Here is a 25157-nt window from a genome sequence, read left to right on the forward strand (position 1 = left end):
TACTTTTTGATTAGATGAGCTTGTCCAATTTAGATATAGTAGGAATAAAATAGATGTATTTTCTTCTCAATTTATGTTTTAGCAACTCATTCATTCCCATATTATGTTTTTAGCAACTCATTCATTCCCATATTATGTTTTTAGCAACTCATTCATTCGCATATTATGTTTTCAGCAACTCATTCATTCGCATATTATGTTTTTAGCAACTCATTCATTCCCATATGTGAAGAAGAGGATTGAGGTGAAGGAGGGGGGTAGGAAGGAGATAATCTTGACCCCAATTGAGGTGGCCATTGATGAGATGAGGACAAAGGTCGCTGACCTCAGGGAGGCCATCAACAGTCCAGTCCCAGACATGATCAGACTTCAGCTCAAGCTGCAGGGAGGTGTAAGCACTCAGGTAAGATGTCACAGGTGTAAGCACTCAGGTAAGATGTCACAGGTGTAAGCACTCAGGTAAGATGTCACAGGTGTAAGCACTTGGGTAAGATGTCACAGGTGTAAGCACTCAGGTAAGATGTCACAGGTGTAAGCACTCGGGTAAGATGTCACAGGTGTAAGCACTCGGGTAAGATGTCACAGGTGTAAGCACTCAGGTAAGATGTCACAGGTGTAAGCACTCGGGTAAGATGTCACAGGTGTAAGTACTCAGGTAAGATGCTACAGGTGTAAGCACTCAGGTAAGATGTCATAGGTGTAAGCAAATTGTGTAAGATGTCACAGGTGTAAGCACTCAGGTAAGATGTCATAGGTGTAAGCACTCAGGTAAGATGTCACAGGTGTAAGCACTCAGGTAAGATGTCACAGGTGTAAGTACTCAGGTAAGATGCTACAGGTGTAAGCACTCAGGTAAGATGTCATAGGTGTAAGCAAATTGTGTAAGATGTCACAGGTGTAAGCACTCAGGTAAGATGTCATAGGTGTAAGCACTCAGGTAAGATGTCACAGGTGTAAGCACTCAGGTAAGATGTTACAGGTGTAAGCACTCAGGTAAGATGTCGTAGGTGTAAGCACTCAGGTAAGATGTAATAGGTGTAAGCACTCAGGTAAGATGTCACAGGTGTAAGCACTCAGGTAAGATGTAATAGGTGTAAGCACTCAGGTAAGATGTCACAGGTGTAAGTACTCAGGTAAGATGCTACAGGTGTAAGCACATTTTGTAAGATTTCACAGGTGTAAACACTCAGGTAAGATGTCACAGGTGTAAGCACTCAGGTAAGATGTCACAGGTGTAAGCACTCAGGTAAGATGTCACAGGTGTAAGCACTCAGGTAAGATGTCACAGGTGTAAGCACTCAGGTAAGATGTCACAGGTGTAAGCACTCAGGTAAGATGTCACAGGTGTAAGCACTCAGGTAAGATGTCGCAGGTGTAAGCACTCAGGTAAGACGTCGCAGGTGTAAGCAGATTTTGTAAGATGTCATAGGCGTAAGCACTCAGGTAAGATGTCATAGGTGTAAGCACTCAGGTAAGATGTCACAGGTGTAAGCACACAGGTAAGATGTCACAGGTGTAAGCACTCAGGTAAGATGTTACAGGTGTAAGTACTCAGGTAAGATGTCACAGGTGTAAGCACTCAGGTAAGATGTCACAGGTGTAAGCACTCAGGTAAGATGTCACAGGTGTAAGCACTCAGGTAAGATGTCACAGGTGTAAGCACTCAGGTAAGATGTCACAGGTGTAAGCACTCAGGTAAGATGTCACAGGTGTAAGCACTCAAGTGATTGTGTAAGCACTCAGGTAAGATGTCACAGGTGTAAGCACTCAGGTAAGATGTCACAGGTGTAAGCACTCAAGTGATTGTGTAAGCACTCAGGTAAGATGATAGAGGTGTAAGCACTCAGGTAAGATGTTAGATGTGTAAGCACTCAGGTAAGTTCATGCATCAACTTTTCCATCCACCTAGCCCACCTCTATAACATACTCTGATTGAGACGCCTGAATGAACTTTTTATTCTAGGTGAATGCAGGTCCATTGGCTTATGCTGAAGCTTTCCTGAATCCAGAGAAAATTGCCCAGTATCCGGTGGATAAGAGTGATAGGTTGAAAGCTATTTTTAGGTGTGTTCCCATTTTTTACCTCAAGCTCAGTTTGGCTTAAAGATGTCTGCTTTACCTGGCATAGGTTGTACTCACTGCCAAGTTAGCTACTGGTGGATTTGAGGTCACATGCTAATCTTTACTTAAAGTAGTAAATATAAAAACATCTTTTAATTACAATCAGTTATAGATTCACCAACAAATTGAAACATGACTAGAAATAAAAGGCAGATTCTCTTTATAAAAAGTAAAGTAAAAATACCCTTTACATACCAAACTTATAATGGTATAGTGAAATATTTTTTATTTTATTTTTAGAACGATCTCTAAATTTAAGCATACAAATATATTTATATAATCATATATGCCACTGACATATAATTTATGTTTTCTATTTTTAGAGAGTTTGTGACAACATGTAAAGATGCCCTTGACCTTAATGCCAAGCTTATAGCCACGGAGCAGAAAGAATACCACGAATCCTTGAAGGCAGGTTTCCAGGAGATAGCAGAGAGGTTGTCTATCCTGTTAGGGGAGAAGGTAAACATCAGTTATGGTTCTTGATCCAATCAATTAAAGTTCTTCATCTATAATTTAACACCAGTTATGGTTCTTGATCTAACTAGTTATCATTCTTCACCTATTATTTAACATCAGTTATGGTTCTTGATTCAACTAGTTAAAATTCTCCATTTATAATTTAAAACCAGTTATGGTTCTTAGCTTATCATAATTTTCTGACCACTAGACTGCGATTACAGTTTTTAGGGTCTAACAATAGTAACATTGGTTATTTAAATGTTTCCAAAGCTATCTGGCTTTGTTTCTCCATATCTTTCAACATCAAATTTCAACAAACATTTAGGCATGCTGAGTTTTTATACCAAAAGTGGAATAGTTAAATTGTTTATCAAGCCTTTATTTTTAAGTTTGCAAAGTTTTAATTTTTTAATTGTTTCTTTGTTAAAGCATGTGATTGTTTTTCTCTTACCCTGCTCCATATTTTCAAATACTTTTTAACTTTTTACACCCGAGAGCTCCATTTTATTTTTGTTTGTTTTTCCTCCTGTTTGACTCAAGCATGTTTTCTCTTTAGATCAGTTTTCTTGATTTTCAACAAGGAACACAACATTAATTGGTAAATCTGAATAAACTACTTTTTTTTTTTTGCATACAGTGTAGTTTTGAAAGAAGTAGTTTTTTTTCTAATTATTCTAAACTGCAACTAATATTTACACAAGTTCTGAGGAAATAATAATAATTTCATGCTGTATATCATTCAATCTCATGCTTGTTTCGGCTCTATACAAATTCTAGTCTATCTGGATATGGGGCTTCAGCATTGATGGGGTATCGTTCACATGTATAGAGTGAGATAACATTTTGTACATTTTCACCAATTTACTGTGTTGAGTTGAAAATTTTAATTCAAGTCTTGCATTATTTTCATTTGTTGTTTTTGTTTGTCTTTGTGTGTGGAGATGAAGCTGAACCAACTGGAAATAAAAACAACTTGGTTTAAAGTTACATTTTAGTTAAAAATTAACTTTTATTTAAGATCTTTAAACACCAACCTCAGCTAAGATAAGCCATGGCTTAGAAGAAAAAAAATCATTAGCCATGGCTAGTAACAAATTATTTTAAGGTGTATGTCATAAGGTTTCTATCAATGGAAGTTTTCTTGTCATGAATTTAAGTAAAATTGTTGCTTCTAAAATTATTCAGGCAATAGCCATTCTTGTTACCAAAACTTATCTCCCTTTCATCACAAGTTATTACTGTATTAGAGTCATATCCCATTCAACATCCGTCATCATTCTGTTTTAAAAGTTTAAGGGAAATCATGTCCTTAATGAAAGGAAACTAATTTTAGCTCCCACAAATTCTAGGTCATCCTAGGAGATCAGAGAAATAGCCGGCCAGGTAAGGACAGCTAGAGCCAAATTTTAAACTGCTTGTGGTCAGTTTGTCCATCATGGTCAGAGCCAAGTTAGTGGGACATACTGGCACTCAGTACAAGCATTTTTGTTGAAAGCATATTTGATGCTTCCTTTATTATCTTTTCAATAGTACATTTCATTAAAAAAAACATTGACGTTTACAATTTGCTTTGGTTTTAAATGACTTAACACATTTACTTAACTAGATTAGTTCTAACAATCCAGTGGGCACATACTTTTTGGTCAGCTTAGTTTACATATCTTTGTCATTAATTAGAATTGATAAACTTTTATATGTGTTGCACATTATATTTTAGTAGATGTTTATTTCTATATCATATGCATTCTGATTTTTAAAAATGTATCCTGCTGTCATTTTATTAGCTGTTTATTTTCTTAACATCTCTAAAGCAATTAGTGTTTTTTTTTCTAAATATCTATAAAGCAATTTGTGTTTTTATCTTAATATCTCTAAATTAATTAGTGTTTTTATCTTAATATCTCTAAAGCAGTTAGTGTTTTTTACTTAATATCTCTAAAGCAATTAGTGTTTTTTACTTAATATCTCTAAAGCAATTAGTGTTTTTTTCTTAATATCTCTAAAGCAATTAGTGTTTTTTACTTTATATCTCTAAATTAATTAGTGTTTTTTTACTTAGTATCTCTAAAGCAATTAGTGTTTTTTACTTAATATCTCTAAATTAATTAGTGTTTTTTTCTTAATATCTCTAAAGTAATTAGTGGTTTTTTTTCTTAATTACTCTAAAGCAATTAGTGTTTTTTACTTAATATCTCTAAAGCCATTAGTGTTTCTCCCCCTCATATCTCTAAAGCAATTAGTGTTTTTTCTTAATATCTCTAAAGTAATTAGTATTTTTTACTGAATATCTCTAAAGTAATGAGTGTTTTTTACTTAATATCTCTAAAGCAATTAGTGTTTTTTACTTAATATCTCTAAAGCAATTAGTGTTTTTTACTTAATATCTCTAAAGCAATTAGTGTTTTTGTTAACAAGATCCTACAGGACAGGTTTCAGGTGACTTGTCTAATCAAAACCGTTTAATTACTGACACTACGACACTACTGACGCTGACCTTTTTAAAACAGATTTAAATGTGTTAGAAGCTTCAACAAATAGAGGGAAGTGCTCTCAATCTGTAAATGGAAGGCTAAATAAATAAGCTGCTTATTTCTGGCAATTGCAATAATAGTTTCTATTTATAGGCATACACATTTTTAGAATAATTTTAACGCAATTTTTATTAATTTTATAAAATGTTTTGAAGTTTGTTTCTAGTATCTATATGGCAGGATTGAGAGAATGTTGGTTATCAAGAAGGTTTTGGGATCTGAACTGAGTAGAGCACTGGTGTTTTTATTTTGTTTGTAGTGTAAATGGCATAGGTAATATAAATTTTACAGCATTGTAGTTAAATTAGGGTTAAGGCTAGGGTTAGGGTTTACAGTTAGGTTAAGATTATTAAAAAAATGACATTAATGATTTTTAATGAGAGCAAATGTTAAGAATTTTAACTAGTTAATGAAATAAGCATCTTTTGTAGCATATATCAGAGGATATAAGCAGTGGGTTTTTTTCCTTGCCAGCCCATTGACAGAAAAAGCAAGTTGCTTATTTAGTCTACCTTTGACCATTGACAGAAAAAGCAAGTTGCTTATTTAGTCTACCTTTGACCATTGACAGAAAAAGCAAGTTGCTTATTTAGTCTACCTTTGACCGCTATAAGCACTTCCCAACTAGAGAATGACTTCATGCATGGCTAGAATCTGTTGTAGGAACTATTTTTAGCATGTGGTGTTGGCTAGAGTTGTCTGCCCCATTTCTGTGACTTCCATCTACCCAAATGTCATGTCATCTACCCAAATATCACCTCCACCCAAATGTCATGTCATCTACTCTGCTTTGACATCCACTCATGTCTTCTCATTTACTTATGTCATCTCATTTACCCATGTGTCATGATATCTACCCCCAGGTCATGTCATCTACCCAAATGTCATGTCATCTACCCAAATGTTAATGTCATGTCATCTACTCAGCCATGTAATCAGTGTATTGATAAAACCAAGTCTAGCAGATATTTAGGGGACTTAAAAATTTAGTTTTCCTCTTCTCCCTTGTAAGACAATGTTTCGTGTATATTTCTGTTTAAATTTCTCTTGAAGAATTTCTTTCAATCTCTTCTAATGTCTGTAACGATAAAACTCCAACTAATTTTGTCACTGCCAAAATCTTTTGCTAGTTGATTCTTGTATTAGTAGTGGCTTAAATGTTAGTTTGTAAAATAATTGCATTTTTACTTAGATTTAATTTAAATAATTAATGGTGATATTAATTTCAAGAATTTAATATTAATTGGAAAAAAAAAGTGTAATTTCAAAAATAAAATGTTGAATTTTTTCCAGTTTTTCTTTACTGCAACAAAACTCTCAAAACCTGCATAAATTATTCTCAAATTGCAAATATAATAATTTTGTTTTAAAATCCTTCATTTCTGAATTATTTTTCAATACTTGTCTCATAATGTTTATTTTGTCTTTTAAATATATGAAGAACCTTTTAATTTTAGTTAACATAATTCATATTGGGGGAGGAGGTTAATGGTAAAATTATTTTAGTCAATAAGATTGTGAAGATTAAATATAAGTGTTTAATAATGTGCCGGTCCAACATTTCCTAAACAGTTGCAAGTTGCGTTGTTTTGATTGGTTGGTTCTGTTTTACACCAGCAAGTGATAACCTTTTTTATTTGTTCTGTTCCCAGATAGTTCCGCATGATTGGCTGGGCAGTCATCAAAGACAGTCAATGACATTTATAGGAGGCCTCTCTGTTGGCACCAGCTCAGCATAGTCATCTGTGGTTGTGTGGTTTGTGTGGTTATTCTGGACTAGGTGATGGTTGAACCATCCTTCTAGGGGGGGTCATTCTGGACACAGTGGCGGTTGAACCATCCTTCAAGAGGGTCATTCTAGACAAGGTGGTTGACCTGTTCTTCTACTGGGATATTCTGTTGAACTATCTAAACTTCTGGACAAGAGGGATAACAGTTTGATGTGAGCCAGTTGATCCTTCCTATGTACTCACTTAAAACTCATCCTGATTTCAGGAACATATTCTACGTGTAGGCCTAAGCTACTTAATGTTTGATGTAAGCAGGGACATTAATAATAGCATTAACGTGAGACATAGCCTTTAAGTACATTGGTTTTTTTTTTGGCTCTCTTAAAGTGCACTTATAATCTACCCATGAATCAAAACACTTTTTTGTGACTTTCAAAAGGGAGCTTAATTGTTCGGATTTTTTTTGTAGCTAACTGATGTGTTAAGCTTTTGTCAAACATACTAAATAAGGGGTCATCTATTTATGACGTCCACAAATTTTTTGGATTGTGGAACCCCCTCCTCTTTCTCCCCCCCCCCCCCTCCCCCGTCTACAAAAATCCACTTAATTCCCTTTCAAAAGACCATTTAAGTCAATCTTTTTTGGAACCCCCACCATGTGAACGTCATAAATGGATGACCCCTAATCATTTTACCTTATATTTAATAGCAGTTAAAACATTTTGAATAGCACAGATATTAGATCTGATAGTTGTAATAAGTTATCCCCCCCCCCCTTCCACTCCTTCCCCTACCCCAGTTTGTTAATGTGCCACATTGGTTTTAAAGGTTGTTTTAAATCTTGCCAGTGTCAATTCTGTCAAGACATTTTTGTTTCAAACAACTTTCAAGTTGATATCCCATGTTTTTAAAAGTCTGAATAATTCATTATTGAAATAATTTCTTAACAAATGTTGTATATAGTATGGCTGCTGGTGTGATAGACGTGTTGCCAGATTTTTTGCCATTTGTTTACCAGAACTAATTTTGTTATTTGTACCACCATGGCTTTGTTTTATTTTGTTCATAATCTGGTAAAAGGTTTTAGTTTGTTGTAAATATTGACAAATGTTAACATATATTGCCTCATGTGTATAACTAATTAGTTGATGGTCTAGAAATGTAAATTACGTACATTATGTATTTTTCCAGCCAAAATATTTTAAATACGTTTTATCTATCCAGCTGCTGCAAGGAATCAAATTTATTTTATATTTTGACTGAGAATTGTTTACTTTCACTGCCTGCCTTCATCTTTTTGTTTTCATTCAGCCAAAAGATTGCATCATTGTTTCCTTTGTTTAAGCTTTAATAATATTTAATGTTCCTTCTCTTGATATCATAATACCCTGACATTGTAGACCAATCTGTGACATTATACATTTCCCTGACAATCTCCTGACCTTGTGAACTAGCTGGTGAGACTGAACACCCTCATTGTAATTTAACACTCATCTTCTCATCTTGTATCTGTGATATAACCATTTCAATAAACACTTGGACACATTTTTAAGAAAAGGAAAGATAATTCATGAACCCTACAAAATTTCACATTTGCCGCAGAAGAAAATAGAACTTCTGGGCTTTCTGCTAAAAGCAAGTAATTTTTTAAGTTTACTTAAACCCAATAAAGATGAAATTACTAAAAAAAATATAATTTTAAAAAGATCTTTACAAGTGTGAAGAAAGAATTAAAGTCTGTAATTTTCTACCAATTTTGCTCTACACACTATCAAAAAACCGTTTTATTTCAGTTGTCTCCCTTAGTTTAAAATTAAAAAAAAAAATAAAAAAAATTTACATTTGGTTTGGCTTAGTAAATTATTTAATATAACCTCCCAACTGCCCCAGTAGTTTCTTTTTTTCTCTCAACAAAACACTTTTCATCTCTGTCCTCATCTTGTTAAATATCTAAGATTTTTTATGAAATTACACATTTTTTGTGTTAACAATCTGTTTAATGTTGTACATGTGTACTAAATGTTTTCAGATGTTTGTTTGCTACAACTGTTGTGGTACTTGTTGAAATGTGGAAAAGTGCAGTTAAAAAAAAAGACAAATCTTGAGATTCAGATGTTTAAAATTCTAATTTTAGACCATTTTTGAGACCATGAAAAAGGAAAATTTCTCATAAACGTTCAAATGTTCTTGGTCTAATTTGTTAATTTTCAAAAGATGAAAAATGTGTTAATTTTCAAAAGATAAAAAATGTGTTAATTTTCAAAAGATAAAAAAAAAGTGCTAAAAAGATAAAAAATGTTGCCTTGTGTTCAGTGTGCTTGTTTTTTTCCCTTGCTGCTGTGATATGTCAGGACAAGTCAATCAGCCGTTACATATGCACACGATTTCTTTGGTTTGTTCTTTGTGCTGCCCTCTTCCTGTTTATTATTTGATACTTGAGTATAACTTTTATCACAGGAACAAACAAAAATTTTTGGAACAACTTGTATAAGGTTTTTTTATAACTTAGAATAGAACAATCTCTCTTTAAAAGTAAACACCTGTCTGTGTACCTGGACGACTTCCATAACAATCACCACCATATGATTGATTTATTACCCAGATATATTTGATATTTTTAAATTGGTAGTGACAAAAACCAGCATTGGCTAGTTATCTCCCTTTCCCATATCCAGCTTGTGCTCTCCCTTCATCCTCTGGTCAATATTTAATTAATTTATTTTTATGGTTTTAACTTTGTTTCATCTGGGAATGCATGAACTATCTGCACTGGAAGCTTCAGATGAACCAGTTGTATTGTGGCTTCCATATCAACCGACTGAAATATACACCAAATATTTTTATTTTTTAATTAATTTTGTCAAGTGTGAATTTCCTTTTTTTTTTAACTGCAGTTTGAGTTTTTACTTCTAACACCTACATTTATTTTCTTGGTCAGGGTCCTAATGAAAAATGTGTGTAGTTGTGTTCTTGGTTATATTCATGACTAACCTATTTACAACTTTACCTAAATAAATCTAGTTAGAAAAGATGATAATAACTCATTATATTAACATTTGAAGTCAAATTATTTTTTTTTTTTTGCCTATTTTTCGGCTCACAATTTTTAAATTGTGCTCACAAATTTTTTAAATTGAATGTTGTTGTACAGGGTGCTGAAAAATTATGTCTAAGTCCAGAGAGAAACAGTTTTTTATTTTGCTCACCAGCACACATGTATTGGTTGTTTGAACTGCTCACACCTAACATTAAAGCCTTTACCTAGCATGCAGTATACCTTAGCTCAGTCATTCAAATAAAACCCCTCCATTATTATCAACGTTATACATAACAAATTTTTTAAAAATATTAATTGAACTATGTATTCATCTTTATATATAAGATAATCCTATTAAAATATTACTATTAATTGTGTTTAAAAGTAAAGCAAGATGATCTATTCACTCGTACAATATTAAGAATTAATCTAGCCAATACAAGGCATGGTGAAGCTAACTACAATTTTTCCCACTTAAATTACTACATACAGAATCATTGACTAACATAACATTAGCACTGCTATGCAATGTCATACAGGCATATTATTGTTTTCAATGTGTGCCTTTTATAACCCAGTGTTTTATTCTTCTTCTGACCAAACCAGATCTTCACCACCCAACCTGCTGATTAGTGCACCTCTACCATGTTGCCAGCTAGCGCTAGTGTTGGCCTCTGTTCTGTCATAATGTAACGAACACCCCATATTTTTCACACGTAGATTTCATCCACTGTTTGATATTAACACAAGATGACTTAATATTTATTTGGCTTTTTTTTTAAAAGAGTTGTTCATACATGTATTTTTTTTTGTTATGATCAAAATTTGTGTAACGCATTTTGTTTTATATCAGATTTTTTTAGCTTGTCTATAAATAAATGTATGTTACTCATTATGATCAATAAATTTATTTGTAAAAACAAAAGATATGAAGTTTACCATTTTACTTTTAGGCAGATGGACAGAGGTCAGTGAACATGAAGATGGAATAAAAATTTACATAAAGTAAGTTAAAATGAACTTTCAAAAACACAACGGTTTTGTTACTAACAAATATTTTTTAATTTCCATTTCTTTACATCGTGAATGCATGAGAACCAACACAAACTGATCTAGGACCACAGCTTGACAAGTCTATAAACACACAAGTTAAAAACAAAATAAAAGCCTACAGTGGCAGGATACAACCAACCTTTTGAGAAAAAAAAAGTCTAATTTATTTCAGTCTTCTATATACAAAATCCTCTTTTAATCCACTAATTAGGCAATTAACTTGTTTATATAATGCTAACAAAAACAGCTGGTGGGTCTAGAAGAATTTAATTTGTGAATGGAAGAACAGTCTAAGACTTGCTGCCAGCTTGCCAGTTTGGCTGTGATCACATCTGTGTCATCTCTTGCACACACCAACAAATGAGAAGATTCAATTTGACAGCAATCATTTGTGCTTGGTCAATTGCAAAACTAACGCTGCGGTTATTTTAAAACTTTTTTTTTCTAAACTATTTTTAAGGCTATCTTTTAAAACAAAAGATGTTAAAACTTTTTTTTTCTAAACTATTTTGAAGGCTGTCTTTTAAAACAAAAGATGTATTAGCAATGGTAACAGCTGTTAAAACAAGGATTTGGCCAGAAAATGTTTTTGGCTGTTTATTTATTTAAATGACTAAAATTATGCCGGCAAATACTTCAAGATATAAATGTTGATTCTAAAAACTGATGGTTTGACATTCAAGATGAAAACACTCCAATATGACTATTAAAATGTTAATTTAAAAAAATAAATGCATGTATTGTTAGGGCTATACAGAGATGAAATATTTCACTATAATGTTACAAGTTCCTATGTATCTCACTATTGCATAGTCAGAAATTCTTTTTTAAATTTAAAGATAAACAAAATACATAGATGAATCACAACCCAAATATGTGAAAAGAGCTACCTCTCAATTTTTTTTCATGCAATAAAAAAAATTACTTGAACCATACATAAAACTAAATTTGATTTCAAAAATGATTTTATTGTTATTTATTAAAACTTTGATGTCCACTAATTAAATTACAAAAACAAAAGCACATGGTAATACAAAACAGTTAATTAATTCACTTGAACTTAACAAGTTTTTCTTAAAATTCTGTGACTTTAAAAAAATAAAGATGCCCTATGGGGGTCTATACTGCTTCAAGCCAAAGTTGTTTTTTTTAACTGAATGTTTGACAGAAGACAAAATAAATACATAGTTCAAATATATCAATCAATACTAAAAGAATAAATTATGTGTCTAACAACTTGGACAATAGGTACAAAACACACATATCATTTCACAATTAATTTAGTTGTATCAATATTTAATAAAAATATAAAACTTCGATCAGCATGGCATATGCTTTAGTTGTATGTATATGTTATGTATATTGTAAACATTACAAAAAAACAAATTGTACCATGATGATTCTTTCAACATACTTTTTTTGTAGTTTTAACAATTTTCAATCACCATAAAGTAAAATTAAAAATTTCTGAGAAAATTTAAAAAAAAAAAGCATTTTCCCAATGTTTGTTTATAAACTGACAACTGGTTCCAAAAAAATTCTAAGTACAAAGTTCTGGTAAAATGACAAGTACAAAGTTCCAATAAAGTGACAAATACACAGACAGGTAAATACAGTTTAAATCATGACTGACAAAAGTTTATACCACCCCAATGACACCCACCCCCCTCCCCAAACCTAACCCAGCTGTCATATAATATTTTACAAAATCATACAAATATTTTATGCACATACCAACATTACTATAAAGAATAGCCTGGACTTTACAAGTGGGTTTACAGTCCAGGACATGAAAGTAATCATGAATACAGTAACAAGTGTACACTTTCTTATTGTAAATATTTCTCAATGATATTTATACACAGTAAGTAACACATAACTCTATACAATCTACTCACCTTCCTCATTGGAAAAAAAAATTTCAACCTTCTGTTTACGTCTTTGTATTTATTATGCATAAACACAAAGGGTTTTATAACACTTCAGTGGCACAGAGGCTCACGTGTTCAACAATATCAGGAACTGGTGGTTTGTGGGGTAGGGGAAGTAGAGTTGCCCAGCCACTCCTCGGAGCCTATCAGAGCTGGGTGGACAGAGATCTACAGAGGCAAGGAAAAGCAGCCTTTCGTCAACATCATCTTATTCTGGCATGTCGCCCATCTTGGGCTGTGGGCATGTTTCAACTTACATGTGGGAAAAACTAGCTTTCACTCTTTAACATTATTTTTTGTGATCTAGAAATAAGCTGAGCCAGCTTGATATAATCGACTGACCACAATTTCTTAAAGAAATTTTATACGAGGTTAAAACTTTACCTTAAAAGTATAAAAGTCAAAATATAATATACCTTTGCTGCTTGAAATGTATAACAACTAATAAAAGTTTCATTAAAAAGTGAATTGTTATACTTCTGTAAAACATAAAACTTATAAAAGACATGTGATCATAACTCTGATTGAAGCCAAAAAAAATTGTTTATAGACTCAAAGCTTGTAGCAGAGATTTGCGACTGTAGAACTGATTAAATAGACAAGTCAAAAAAATGATTTTTGTGGTGGGCGAAATTAAAATTATTAAAACACCTACATGTGATTTTGTAGTTAGTTTGAAACAAATTGTTGATCAGCTAAAAGGCACACACATAACACAATGGAACAAAGGAGAGAAAAAAAAGTCTAACAATTTACATTTAGGGTAGGGGAAAAACAAAGAATTTTTGACAGTTTACATTATACTGAATAAAATATGGCCATCATTTTCTTTTTTGTAAAAAGATTTAAGATTACTCATTCATTAGCTGCACATCCATCCATACAAATAAATATAATTGGTTTAATTAGTTTTTTTAATTAAACTAAGGACCTAATAATGTGGTGATTGTCATAAACTCAGGAGCAAAGAAAGAGTGAGGGATTGACTCATTGCATGAATGAAATGTCAATTCGGTAGGTTGCTTCATCGTTGAGGTAGTTAAAAAAACACACAAAATGTTTAAAAAGATGAATAAAAACTGTAGATGATTTAGCTCATTAATACATGTATGTGACTTGTCCTGAGTAAAAATGTGATTTTAAAAAACAATGCTTTAAGTGCACTAAATAAAAATACCAGTAAATTTGTTGTTAGGTAAAAAAAATAATTTTATGCTGAGTGATAAATCTATTTTTAGCTCATTTCTTTGGTCAAATGTACATGATGGTAGAGCTGCCTTTGTGGCTGGGACTTCAGCCTTGACAGGCACGGTGGGGTACTGCTGGGTAGGGGCAAGCAGTACTGCTGGGGGCAAGGGTGGGATGGGGTTCTGCTAGGGTCAATGGTGGGATGGGGTTTTGCTGGGGTCAATGGTGGGATGGGGTACTGCTGGGGGCAATGGTGGGATGGGGTACTGCTGGGGGCAATGGTGGGATGGGGTACTGCTGGGGGCAATGGTGGGATGGGGTACTGCTGGGGGCAATGGTGGGATGGGGTACTGCTGGGGGCAATGGTGGGGTGGGGTGCTGATGGAGTACTGTTGGACAGGGCACTGCTGTGGCTTTTGAAATGTGAATACAGTGAGATAGGGTGGACTACTGGGGTAGGGAGGGGGCTGGGTCAATGTGGGGCAGTACTGTGTTATGGTCAGGCAGTATTAAGAAATGGTGGGGCAGTACTGGGTAGATGTGGGGCAGTGGTGTGGACAACAGTTTGCTCTACAAGATATGGACGTGAGTTGTTTCTTGCTATCATTAGCCAGGACCAATCCAGCAATGTTGCTATAGAACATGATGTGTCTATGGTGGAGGCAGTAGCCAAAGACAGCAATGCCAAGATTGTAGATTTGAGAACTTTAAAAAAATACAATATCTACTTGTGTCACACAATTCTATACATAGAATAAAAACATTTTTTTTTTATAAATATGTTTTCAAATGTTATTTAAAAAGTCCTAATACTAAAATTTAGCATGTGGACTGAACTTCAAAAATGTGCTTTTCATATACTTTAAAAAACAATTAAGTCATCCACACTAAATAAAAATTGAACTATTATGCTGGATATTTTTCTTTGATAACCCTGACTTAAGATGTGTAGAGCTTAGGTCCAGTTGAATTGACTTAACAAGGGAAATTTTCTGTGAAAATTTTCATGTAAAATTTTCTTAAAGAAAAGGTTTCACCCAAGAAATTAGATTTGAGAGAAAAAAAATCCAAACCTTAGTTTAATGCTGCGGACATGTTGAATATCTCATGTCCAGCTCGTACCCCCGTTTTAAAACTTTATATTTACATGTTCCTTACTTAATGCTTACAAATAAAAAATGTTATGCAACTCGTTAACTCTCGATCACACAAATAGCATTTACTGACCATTCAAACAAACATGACAAATCACTGACCACTCTGTCACACATCACAACCACTTCAATCACTGACCATCTCTGACACACCACAGACTATCACTCAATTACACAATCGTACACAAATGAGTTACAATCCGCTTGAAGAGTCTGAAAACCAAACAAATCTGTGGCCAGCGACCACGCTTGTCCCTCCCAACATATGATCAATCTGTCCTCTACATAAATAGCTTATATACATTTATGTTGAATCATATGATGGCTCGGTACAAATTTGATTTGAGGTCCACTGGTGATACAGAGATATCTCATCATGTCCCACTGGTGTTAGAGAGATATCTCATCATCTCCTTACTCCATGCACAAGGTAAATGTCGATGAAGTTCTATGAACAAGACCAGGTTCCATCCTGGAACAAGTTCGTTAGCTTACAGTTAAAGCTTCCAAGTTCGTTAGCTTACAGTTAAAGCTTCCATTTCTCTAGGTCTTCATTGCCATACACATCCATTAGGAAAATGAAAAAATAAAGTCCGTAGAAATGTATACATCCACCACTGTATGAGAAAATAAATTGTATAGTCCTCAGCAGCAGATTCTGATTGGTTGATGTATGTCACATGGTAGGAATATATGGTCTATAAATAAGTAGCAGCTAGATCTAACAGCTAATGAAAGGCACTGTCGTGTCTTTTCTTACTTAATGTACGCATTTTTTCTATGCTGAACTATATTCAATCTTGGTCATTCATAAAAGAATTTGAAAACATTCTTTACGTAAAAAAAAACTTCAACAAATTTCTTTTCAAGATTAAAAATTAAGTAAATAAAAGTATGTGGTACTGAAGATAATAATAAAGTCTTTGGTATTCAAATATTAAAAATAAAACTCTGTAGGGAGGGCTGATAGCCCAGGTAAAACTCAAGCAGTGGAACAGAAATCTTTGACATTCACTTTCTTCCTAGTTAAAGTAAGTTCAATTTCTTTATAAAAAATATGTTTAAACTTATTAAAAAAACTTTTAGGTTTAAATGAATTCCTCTTGGTATTTGAGAAAAAATTTCTGCCATTCTGTATAATTAATATCAACACATGATCTCCGCTAGTCCATGATGTAATGAAAGCACGAGTACAACTACACCTAATGAGATGGATAGAAGAGACGCTGAATTTCTTCCGCCTGGCTTGTTGGGTTTGGGTGACGACTCCGGGCGTTGGCGGTTCTCTCTGTCATCAGCTTTAGGTGGCACCTCTGGCTTGCGGGGGTTGTTCCTTTCTGGTGGGGGGCGAGCGGGGGTTGGCTTCTTGGTCTCCTTGTTTGGCTGGTTGTCGATGTCTATATCAGGGTTCACGTCTGTGACTGGAGGTCTATCACCTGAGCCACTGCCCAGTTCCAGGTCCCCACTCCCACTGCCACTCAACACTCCCTCAATTTCTGGAAAAAACAAATTCACTCCGCATTTATTTTCAGTCAAAACGCATTTCTTTTCAGTCAAAACGTGTAGTACCTACTTATATATAAATATATATATATATATATATATATATATATATATATATATATATATATATATATATATATATATATATATATATATATATATACCTTTGTAGATGGGCTGGTATAAAACTAAGACTAAACTAAAAGCTGACCACAGCGTGTTTTGACTGACCAGTGTCTATCCAATCCACATCCTCCCCTTTCCCAGCAATGTTGAGCCTGTGGGTGATGAGCTGAAGCTGCACCTTCTGTCTGCTGACCACCGTGTTGACCTTGGTCACGTCCACCTCTACCTCAGGGTTGCTGATCTGGTTGAGGATGCCGTCTTTCTGGACTTCAGGCAAATACCTGGGATACACAACACAGGTGGTCAAGGCATGTGACAGCAGAAATTAGTCCAATTAACCTGACAGTTATTTGAGCAGTTTGGTTTAATAAATAAAAGAAAGAAAAATAAACATAAAAGTTAAAAAATGTATTGGTTCCATAATGAGATTATAGCTACATTGTGGACACTACTCTAGGCCAGTCTTATGGAAACTTAGTTCCTGTACGGCTATCCGATATTTTAAAATCAATACTAAGCTAAGTGATATAAAAGCTTTGGGTTAATATGATGTTTTTATGTACTTTTCAACCAATGTGGCTAAAGATAGATAACTTCAGAGTACCCTCCCCTTAGCGCGCCTGATAAAAGACTGTACTGTGGTAAATCTACCTAAACGTCACTTGAAAGTTCTGTAAATTTGTTAGTTAAGTACACGGTGGTGTAAATTGTTAAGTAGTACACTAAAATTGGTGAAGTAACACAGTTAAGCTGCGCTACAAATGTGAAAGTAATGTGCTAAAAATATGCAGTTACTTTATTCATTACACAAGAGATACGCCCCTCCCATCTCCCCGATACGCCCCTCTCCCCCCCACCCTTGAGGAAATCACAACAGGTGCGAGTGTCCTGGGAGGGAGTGAGTGAAATCTATTTTTAGCCCGGGCACGTTATCCCCGGGTGTAAGGTTAGATCAACGTTTGCTACCCGACATTTTGATTTTTGTGCCCGACCCCAGGAATGTCAAGGTACCTAAGATAGTGACGTCATATCTGACCAGGTGATAATTTCAAAACCACAAACTAGGTCAGACTAAAGCTACATCTACACAAAGAACCTGCTTGACGAGAAGGGGGTGGGGGGAGGTTGAGGATGGGGGAGGGGGGAGAATGTAATAGCATCAGTTTTGTTAAAAACAAAGAACACGATGCGTTCACAACACAGAGGATTAACTAGCAACACTAGCCGAGTTGGTGACCGATACTAAAATGTAACGTCTCAACAATATAACAATAGGGCTGGTAAGTAGGTCACCAACCAGTTCTACGGCTCAATAAAACCTGCATGAGCCATAGAACTGGATGGTGACCTACTTACCAGCCCTATTCTGCAGGGAAATAGCTACGGCTACTTGGCCACTACAGGACAAATGTTACGCCATACAGTACAGTATTGTTAGTATGGGGATAAAAGTCTCCTAATCTTGATTTAATAAATATGCCCCAGTTTAAAAAAAAAAAAAAACTTCACACCCACGCATCTCATTCACGACTACCACCACGCAGTTCTCCCCCCTGTTACGTCCCGAGAAGGCCGGAGTTATCTCCCCATTCTCGCTGCTGCATATTTTAATCTTGAAAATGTAAATTATTTTTACACTCGTTGACGTATCAAGGTCGGAGGTTAGGCGCAACAAACAATTTCTTTCAGGCGACCTTTCATCGCTCGCATTAGGTGTGTGAAGTTTTTTTTTTAAATCGTCTAGCACATAAAAACACATCCTATGATGGCTATTTTGGTTCTGTCGTATTAAAGTCATATCGTGCAGGTTTATTTATTTAATTGAAAAGTTTAAACTAAAACAATGTGAACGTAATCAGTACACAGAGACAGCGGGTCAAATTATGGACAGCAAGACAACCAATGCTTGCCCAGACTACGAAGGTAAGGGGAGACTAGTCGTCTAGGCAAGGGGAAGCTACCCCTGTGTGAGCGATTCTAATTGAGCGAAATCCTAAAACCTTCCACCCGGCGTTTACGTATGAGAACATTTCTCAAGCAACAAGAGAAGACAATTCAGTCGAGTTACATCCCCTCAGGGCCAAAACATTTTTTTTCTTCCTTTCTCGCCCCTTCCCTCTCCAACATTCCCCCCTTCCCCCTCCAACATTCCCCCCTTCCCTCTCCAACACCCCCCCCCTTCCCTCTCCAACATCCCCCCTGCCCAAAAGCCTAGTCTAGCATGCAGAAACCCATTTCTTCGATCTCGCAGTCTCTCGCGTTACGTGTAAACAAGCAGGCTAAGACAGAAAGAATGATTCATGTTCCTGTTTTTCTTTTTAAAAAAAAAATCTACAATTTTTTTTTTAACTTCCCTTGGTTTTGGCCGAGGGGAGACAAGCACTCAGCAACTTTTATAACTTTCGCAGACGGCGTTTAAACAATTCACAGCTCACGTTTGTGCACGGTTATAACTTACAGGCAAATATTTATTTTACCAAACACAGTTCAAATATTCGTTTAAATACTCATAACTCTGATGGCTATTTTAAACAATGTTAAATTGGTCCAGTTTGTAAGATGGTGGGGGGGGGGGGGGGGGGGGGGGGGGGGGTGTTGTATGGGAGCGGGGGTGTTGTGTGAGATCAGGGGCGCCACCAGGATCATCTAATGGAGGTGCAGCAATACTGATAGATGCGTGCTAGTATTATGATGGTCGAGATAATACCTATATGTTCCTTATCCAACTAACCTTAAAAACGTAAACAATAGTAAGTCGTAATTTAATTAAAAATGAACTTGGATAAATCAAATAAGGGACATTATACAGAATTTTGACTTAGTTAAAAGTTGTTTTGATTATAGATTTTTTTTTCTTTAGAAAAAAACAATTTGTTGTATGTGTGAACTTAAGCATGCAATAAGTTTTACTTCACCCTGTACCCTGCCATCTAACCTGCCCCCCCCCCCCCCCCGCCCCTGTACCCTGCCTGCCATCTCACCTCCCCCCCCTGTACCCTGCCATATCTCACCTGCCCCCCCCCCGTACCCTGCCTCACCTGCCCCCCCCCCCCTGTACCCCTGCCATATCTCACCTGCCCCCCCCCCCCCCTGTGCCCTGCCGTATCTCACCTGCCCCTATCCTGACCATTCCAACAGTCCTCCACTGTGGACGTGTCCGCCACCTGCTCGTTTGTTACAGATGCTGTGTGCCAGATTGATCCAGAAGTCTTTGGTCTGGTTGACCTTGTCCTTGATGTTACTGACCAGCCGCTCCAGCTTGTTGCCGGACGCAGGGAACCTCCTCTTGCCCGTCTTGTCCCCGGGGGCGGGCTTGACGGTGTTCTTGCTGGTGGGGAACTCGAAAGTTTGCTTCTGGGTCTCGGTCGTGTCCTGAGCCTGGCGACGTTTTCTGGACTTGATGTTGGGGGGTCCCCACAGCCGGCAAAGATCTGGGGGAACAAGGGGGGACAGGTTAGAGATGTGTTACGCTAGTCTAGATAGGCTTAACAAGGGGAACAAGCTAGAGACATGGGAGAGTTACGCTAGTCTAGATAAGCTTAAGGGGAATGGCGTCAAGCTAGAGATGTGGGAGAGTTACGCTAGTCTAGATAGGCTTCACAAGGGAGAAGATGTTTGCAAGGAAATAAACGGTAGAGAGACTGGTCTTACACTGAGGGGTTTGTACAAAAGCTAGATGCAATGGCTGGGTAGCTGTAGCGTCTCAGTCATGTAGCAGTCATTTAGAAGTCATGTAGCAGTCATGTAGTTGTAACATCTCAGTCATGTAGCAGTCATGTATCAGTCATGTACAGAGTTTCATTCAGGCATAAATGGAATTTATATAGAAAAATATATTTTTTTGACAGTGTCCGCCCTCCCCCCCCCCCCCCCGAAAATTTCAAGTGCACCCCCGGAGAAAAAAGTCTGGAAGAAACACTGGTTATGTAGCAGTCATGTAATTGAAACATCTCAGTCAAATCGTTATAAAGTCACAGTTCTGTGCCTCAAAGTCAGTCCTACATTGTCAAAATGCTATATTGATGAGAACTTAAAAGTCACATCCTCACTGATGTTAACCCAACAACAGCTCGCCACCCGCCGGTTTCAATGATGTCCCCCCCCCCCTCCACCCATAACGTTAAACCTTCACTGACATCACCCCTCCCATTAAGTTTACCTTCTAATGACGTCACCCCACCCACTGACGTCACCCCTCCCACTGACATCACACCTCCCATAACGTTAACCCCTCCAATGACGGGAGCTAATCCCCCCCACCAGCGTATGTCACGCCGCACAGATTAACCCCGTGTACAACAAACCCCCTGTCTCGGGCACCCATTAACCCCTGACGGATGAGCCCTACAGGTCCCATGCAATCATCAGACCGCTGCATCTTGCTGGCCCTCAAACACGGGGCCGACTACAGCCACGGCCGACAACAGCCACGGCCAACAATCAGCCACGGCGTCCACGCTTAGCTCGGACAGACATGATTAAAGGCACCACGTGATAAGGGGGTTACAGCAAAACAAATGGCGCTGGTGGTCTTATTTCATGAGGTGTCGTGTCTCTTGTTGAAGAGAATTATTGGGTTTTCTCATGTCTAGTGATGAACAGAGTCATTGGGTTTTTTCAAACACTTTCACACGGTGACACATGTCAAGTGCTGGGTTAGTAACAAAGTTAATTTTAGTCGCACTGGTGACTTATAACATTTAGTCATCAGTTTAAAGGAATTTACCAGATGATGTATCTCTTCAAACAATGCCCCCGCCCCCAGCGGTTCTAGTGTCTCTTCAGAAGTTCTAATGTCCCTAAACCCAGTGGTTCTAATGCCCCACTCCAACGGTTCTAATGCCCCCCCCCCCACAACGGTTCTAATGTCCTACTCCAACGATACTAATGCCCCCCCCCCTAACGGTTCTGATGTCCCTACCCTCTGCCAGCGGTTCTTTTGTCCTACCCCAGTGGTTCTAATCCCCCCCCCCCCCCCGCACCCAAAGGTTGTAATGTTCTACCCCAACGGTTCTAAAAAAAATGTCCTACACCAGCGGTTCTAATGTCCTACACCAGCGGTCCTAAAGCCCCCTCTAAAATCTGGCGTTATTGTTATTGATTGCTACCCGTGGCCACCCTAGGTCGAGGTGACCGTCCAGTTATTAATGCCGCATTCAGCCGTCCATCGATCTAAGAATATTGCCCCACATGCATGGCGCGTCTTTTGTGCATGGAGAAATGAGTAAACATTTATCTTAGGGGGTGTGGTCAGGGAACTAGAAAGGGATAATAGAGGATTATCTTGTCGGGGTTAAAGATGGACACAGGGATTATGATAGCCAATGTGGGATAAGTGGACACAGGGATAGTCAACATGGGATAAGTGGACACAGAGATGGGATAAGTGGACACAGGGATAGACAACATGGGATAAGTGGACACTTGGATAGCTAACACGGACAAAAACATATCTATATGACCAGGATGTATGCACGTCTTTGTGGATTGTCCAGTTGTAACTTTAGACCAGGTCCTGTGGGGTACGGCCATAAAAACATAAAACACGAGATTTGGTACCTAGGTCAGAGATAGCGTGGGTGGTTCTTGTACAGGTAGAAAAATAATGTCAAGGTTGCTAAGTTATAAGGTAAAAATGGAACACAAATAGTTATTAGAACACAAATAATTTTATGCGGACGTACAAGAGCTGACAAGATTTTTCATGTCATGTAAAAAAAAAATATTAGAACAACTGTAGTAACAAAAATTTTAAAAACTGCGAGCAGGAATTTAAAAAAAGCAAGACAGAAGGTAAGGATGAAATAACGGTTAGAAGAATGATTGCTAACAAGCTGGAGAACTGAGACAAGCATTCAGGTAGATTAGACAGGAGCGTGTCTTCAGGTAGATTACATAAACACACATGCATGGGATGGCTAGGATAATCCCAGACTGGAAGATCCCAGCAAGCCAAAGGTGAAGGTCATCAATCAGTGACAACAGCGCTCCCCCAAAATGTTCCCCCTGTCGTAACTCCAAGCAATACCTAACTGTACAAATCCCTAACATAAATCATTCACACACATTTTTTTTTAAACTTATCCGGTATATTTGTAAGTAAGTAAAATTTCGATTTAAATAAACTGATCTTGTTTTGAGAATAACTAAGTAGAATATAGGAGCTAAATTTAGGATCAGTTGTTTTTTTGTGTGTGCGTCTATTGCAAATAGGAATTCGTGATTTACTATCAAATTAAGAGCAAAGGTGATTGCCGAAATAAAAGTACGTTGAAGAATTATATTTGGCCGCATGAGTTACTGAACGAATTAGGTAATCAGACTTTCTGACCGTGTTCTCTGTTAAAAGGATTTTGTTTTGAGCTTACAGTTTCTACTCAATGTAACCCTAGTACAATAGTACAAATGTCAATTTAGATCACAGTGAAATGCATTTCTTACTTTAATTAAAGTAGCACCAAGTTGATTCTGGGGATTGGACGAGGGGAGGCGAGGGTTTTAAATTACAGGAAAATCCACCAATTGACGTGAGGGCAATTTTCGAGAGCGCTGAGTGTAGCAGGGGTTAGATATTTATGGTCCCTCTGTTGTCACATATGCTGGCGACTTGTGAACTTAACACCGCCATGATTGCCAGGGGGGTTTGTGGGCCCCACAGAGGCGGCCCCGCGCCGGATGGAGTAATGAGCCAAAATTGGTGGGACGGGGCGCGCCTAATGTCGCGGGGTCGCGAACTGTTGCGCTGGTAGGCTCCCAGTGTCAGGAGGTTGCGTGTCCTGTAGATAACTGACGGACACACAAGGTCATCTGTGTCAAGATACATCAATGAAGGACACACAGGGTCATCTCCTGAGCCAAGACACATCACTAAAGGACACATAAGGTCATCTTTCGTGACAAGACACATCAATAGGTCACCATTTGTCTGGACCTGTTATTGTATCTGTGTACATGTTTGTTTTCCCCATTACCGTCACCAATTGTTTCAGCCATGCCAGTTCAAAGGTCAAGCTAAATGTTACCCCTACCACTACTGTAACTAGCGACCCAGACATCGACCAGCCAAACATTTCACGCTAGCCCTACACCAACTACAACACTTTCAATAGAACCTAACGAATATCTCCATGACAACCAGCCACCCCCCCCCCCTCCCCACCGGTATGTACAGGTTGTCAGGAATGTCCCAGATTTTTTTTAAAAAAAAAACTAAAAAGTGACTTTTGAAGACGGCGATGATAAATCAGCTAATGAAACAGATTATGAGACGTCAGAGGGAGACGACGTCTCTCAGCTAAACAAGGGCGGGTAATTTATAAAGCCGGGGCCAAGGGGACGTCACTCTAGAGAGCTGGGGAGAGGTTGGTGGATAGAGGTTTTCTTGTGTTCGTTAATATAAGCCTTGCCATTTTTGTTTTTAATCAAGTTTTTTTTAATTATTTTAGTTTGGAAAAAGATGGTTTTGAAGCTTTAAATAGCAAGCTTTAAAAAAAAAACATTCTACAAATCATTGTTGCCTACATTACACATACAATACTTCCGTTGGATCAAATGAATACTATTTGCTTGGGGAATCAATTTGAACACCGGACTCGATGAAACGAATTCTGTTCTGACACTTAATGAACCAGAGTTCGAATCTCACTACTACGTAGGCTACATCTACTTGACCACCGCGTCACATTTAAAAGAACATGACCATATCGTCACAAAGCTTCAGAACACCAAATCACACAGCAATACAGTGCAAATCACACAACAACACATTACCAAATCACACAACAACACATTACCAAATCACACAGCAACACACTACCAAATCACACAAGAACGCACAACCAAATCACACAGCAACGCACAACCAAATCACACAACAACGCACAACCAAATCACACAACAACACACAACCAAATCACACAACAACACACTACCAAATCACACAACAACACACAACCAAATCACACAACACAATCAAATCACAAAATACACTACCAAATCACACAACAACACACTATCAAATCACACAACAACACACTACCAAATCACACAGCAACACACTACCAAATCACACAAGAACGCACAACCAAATCACACAGCAACACACAACCAAATCACACAACAACACACAACCAAATCACACAACAACACACTACCAAATCACACAACAGCACACTACCAAATCACACAGCAACACACTACCAAATCACACAACAACACACAACCAAATCACACAACAACACACAACCAAATCACACAACAACACACAACCAAATCACACAACACAACCAAATCAATCACAAAATACACTACCAAATCACACA

The 25157-nt window shown here is 37.1% G+C and overlaps 2 protein-coding genes across 19 annotated transcripts in view; one reads left to right on the plus strand and one right to left on the minus strand.

Annotated features, from left to right (window-relative positions):
* The window catches only part of LOC131930945 (dedicator of cytokinesis protein 9), a 65564-nt gene extending 54764 nt beyond the window's left edge, over positions 1-10800 (plus strand). For 14 of the 18 annotated variants that reach the window (XM_059287619.1, XM_059287626.1, XM_059287610.1 and 11 more), the window contains 4 exons: positions 207-403; positions 1964-2064; positions 2445-2583; positions 6767-10800. In XM_059287619.1, the coding sequence (XP_059143602.1) occupies positions 207-403; positions 1964-2064; positions 2445-2583; positions 6767-6853 (524 nt within the window). In that variant the 3' untranslated portion in view covers positions 6854-10800. Of the gene's footprint in view, positions 1-206; positions 404-1963; positions 2065-2444; positions 2584-3139; positions 3182-3932; positions 3967-6766 lie in introns of all 18 variants that reach the window. The other 4 variants (XM_059287629.1, XM_059287618.1, XM_059287622.1 and 1 more) reach the window with 3 other exon arrangements.
* Positions 10801-10919: 119 nt separating this feature from the next.
* Positions 10920-25157, minus strand: part of LOC131930947 (glypican-6) — a 78555-nt gene continuing 64317 nt past the window's right edge. Inside the window, exons 6-8 of the mRNA XM_059287630.1 lie at positions 19948-20267; positions 16942-17117; positions 10920-16703 (exon numbers count right to left, since the gene is read on the minus strand). Of these exons, the coding sequence (XP_059143613.1) occupies positions 16354-16703; positions 16942-17117; positions 19948-20267 (846 nt within the window). The 3' untranslated portion in view covers positions 10920-16353. The remainder of the gene's footprint in view (positions 16704-16941; positions 17118-19947; positions 20268-25157) is intronic.

Source organism: Physella acuta, unplaced genomic scaffold (genome assembly GCF_028476545.2).
Source record: "Physella acuta isolate Inbredline_101_S28 unplaced genomic scaffold, ASM2847654v3 ptg001869l, whole genome shotgun sequence".
Taxonomy (NCBI): Eukaryota; Metazoa; Mollusca; class Gastropoda; family Physidae; genus Physella; species Physella acuta.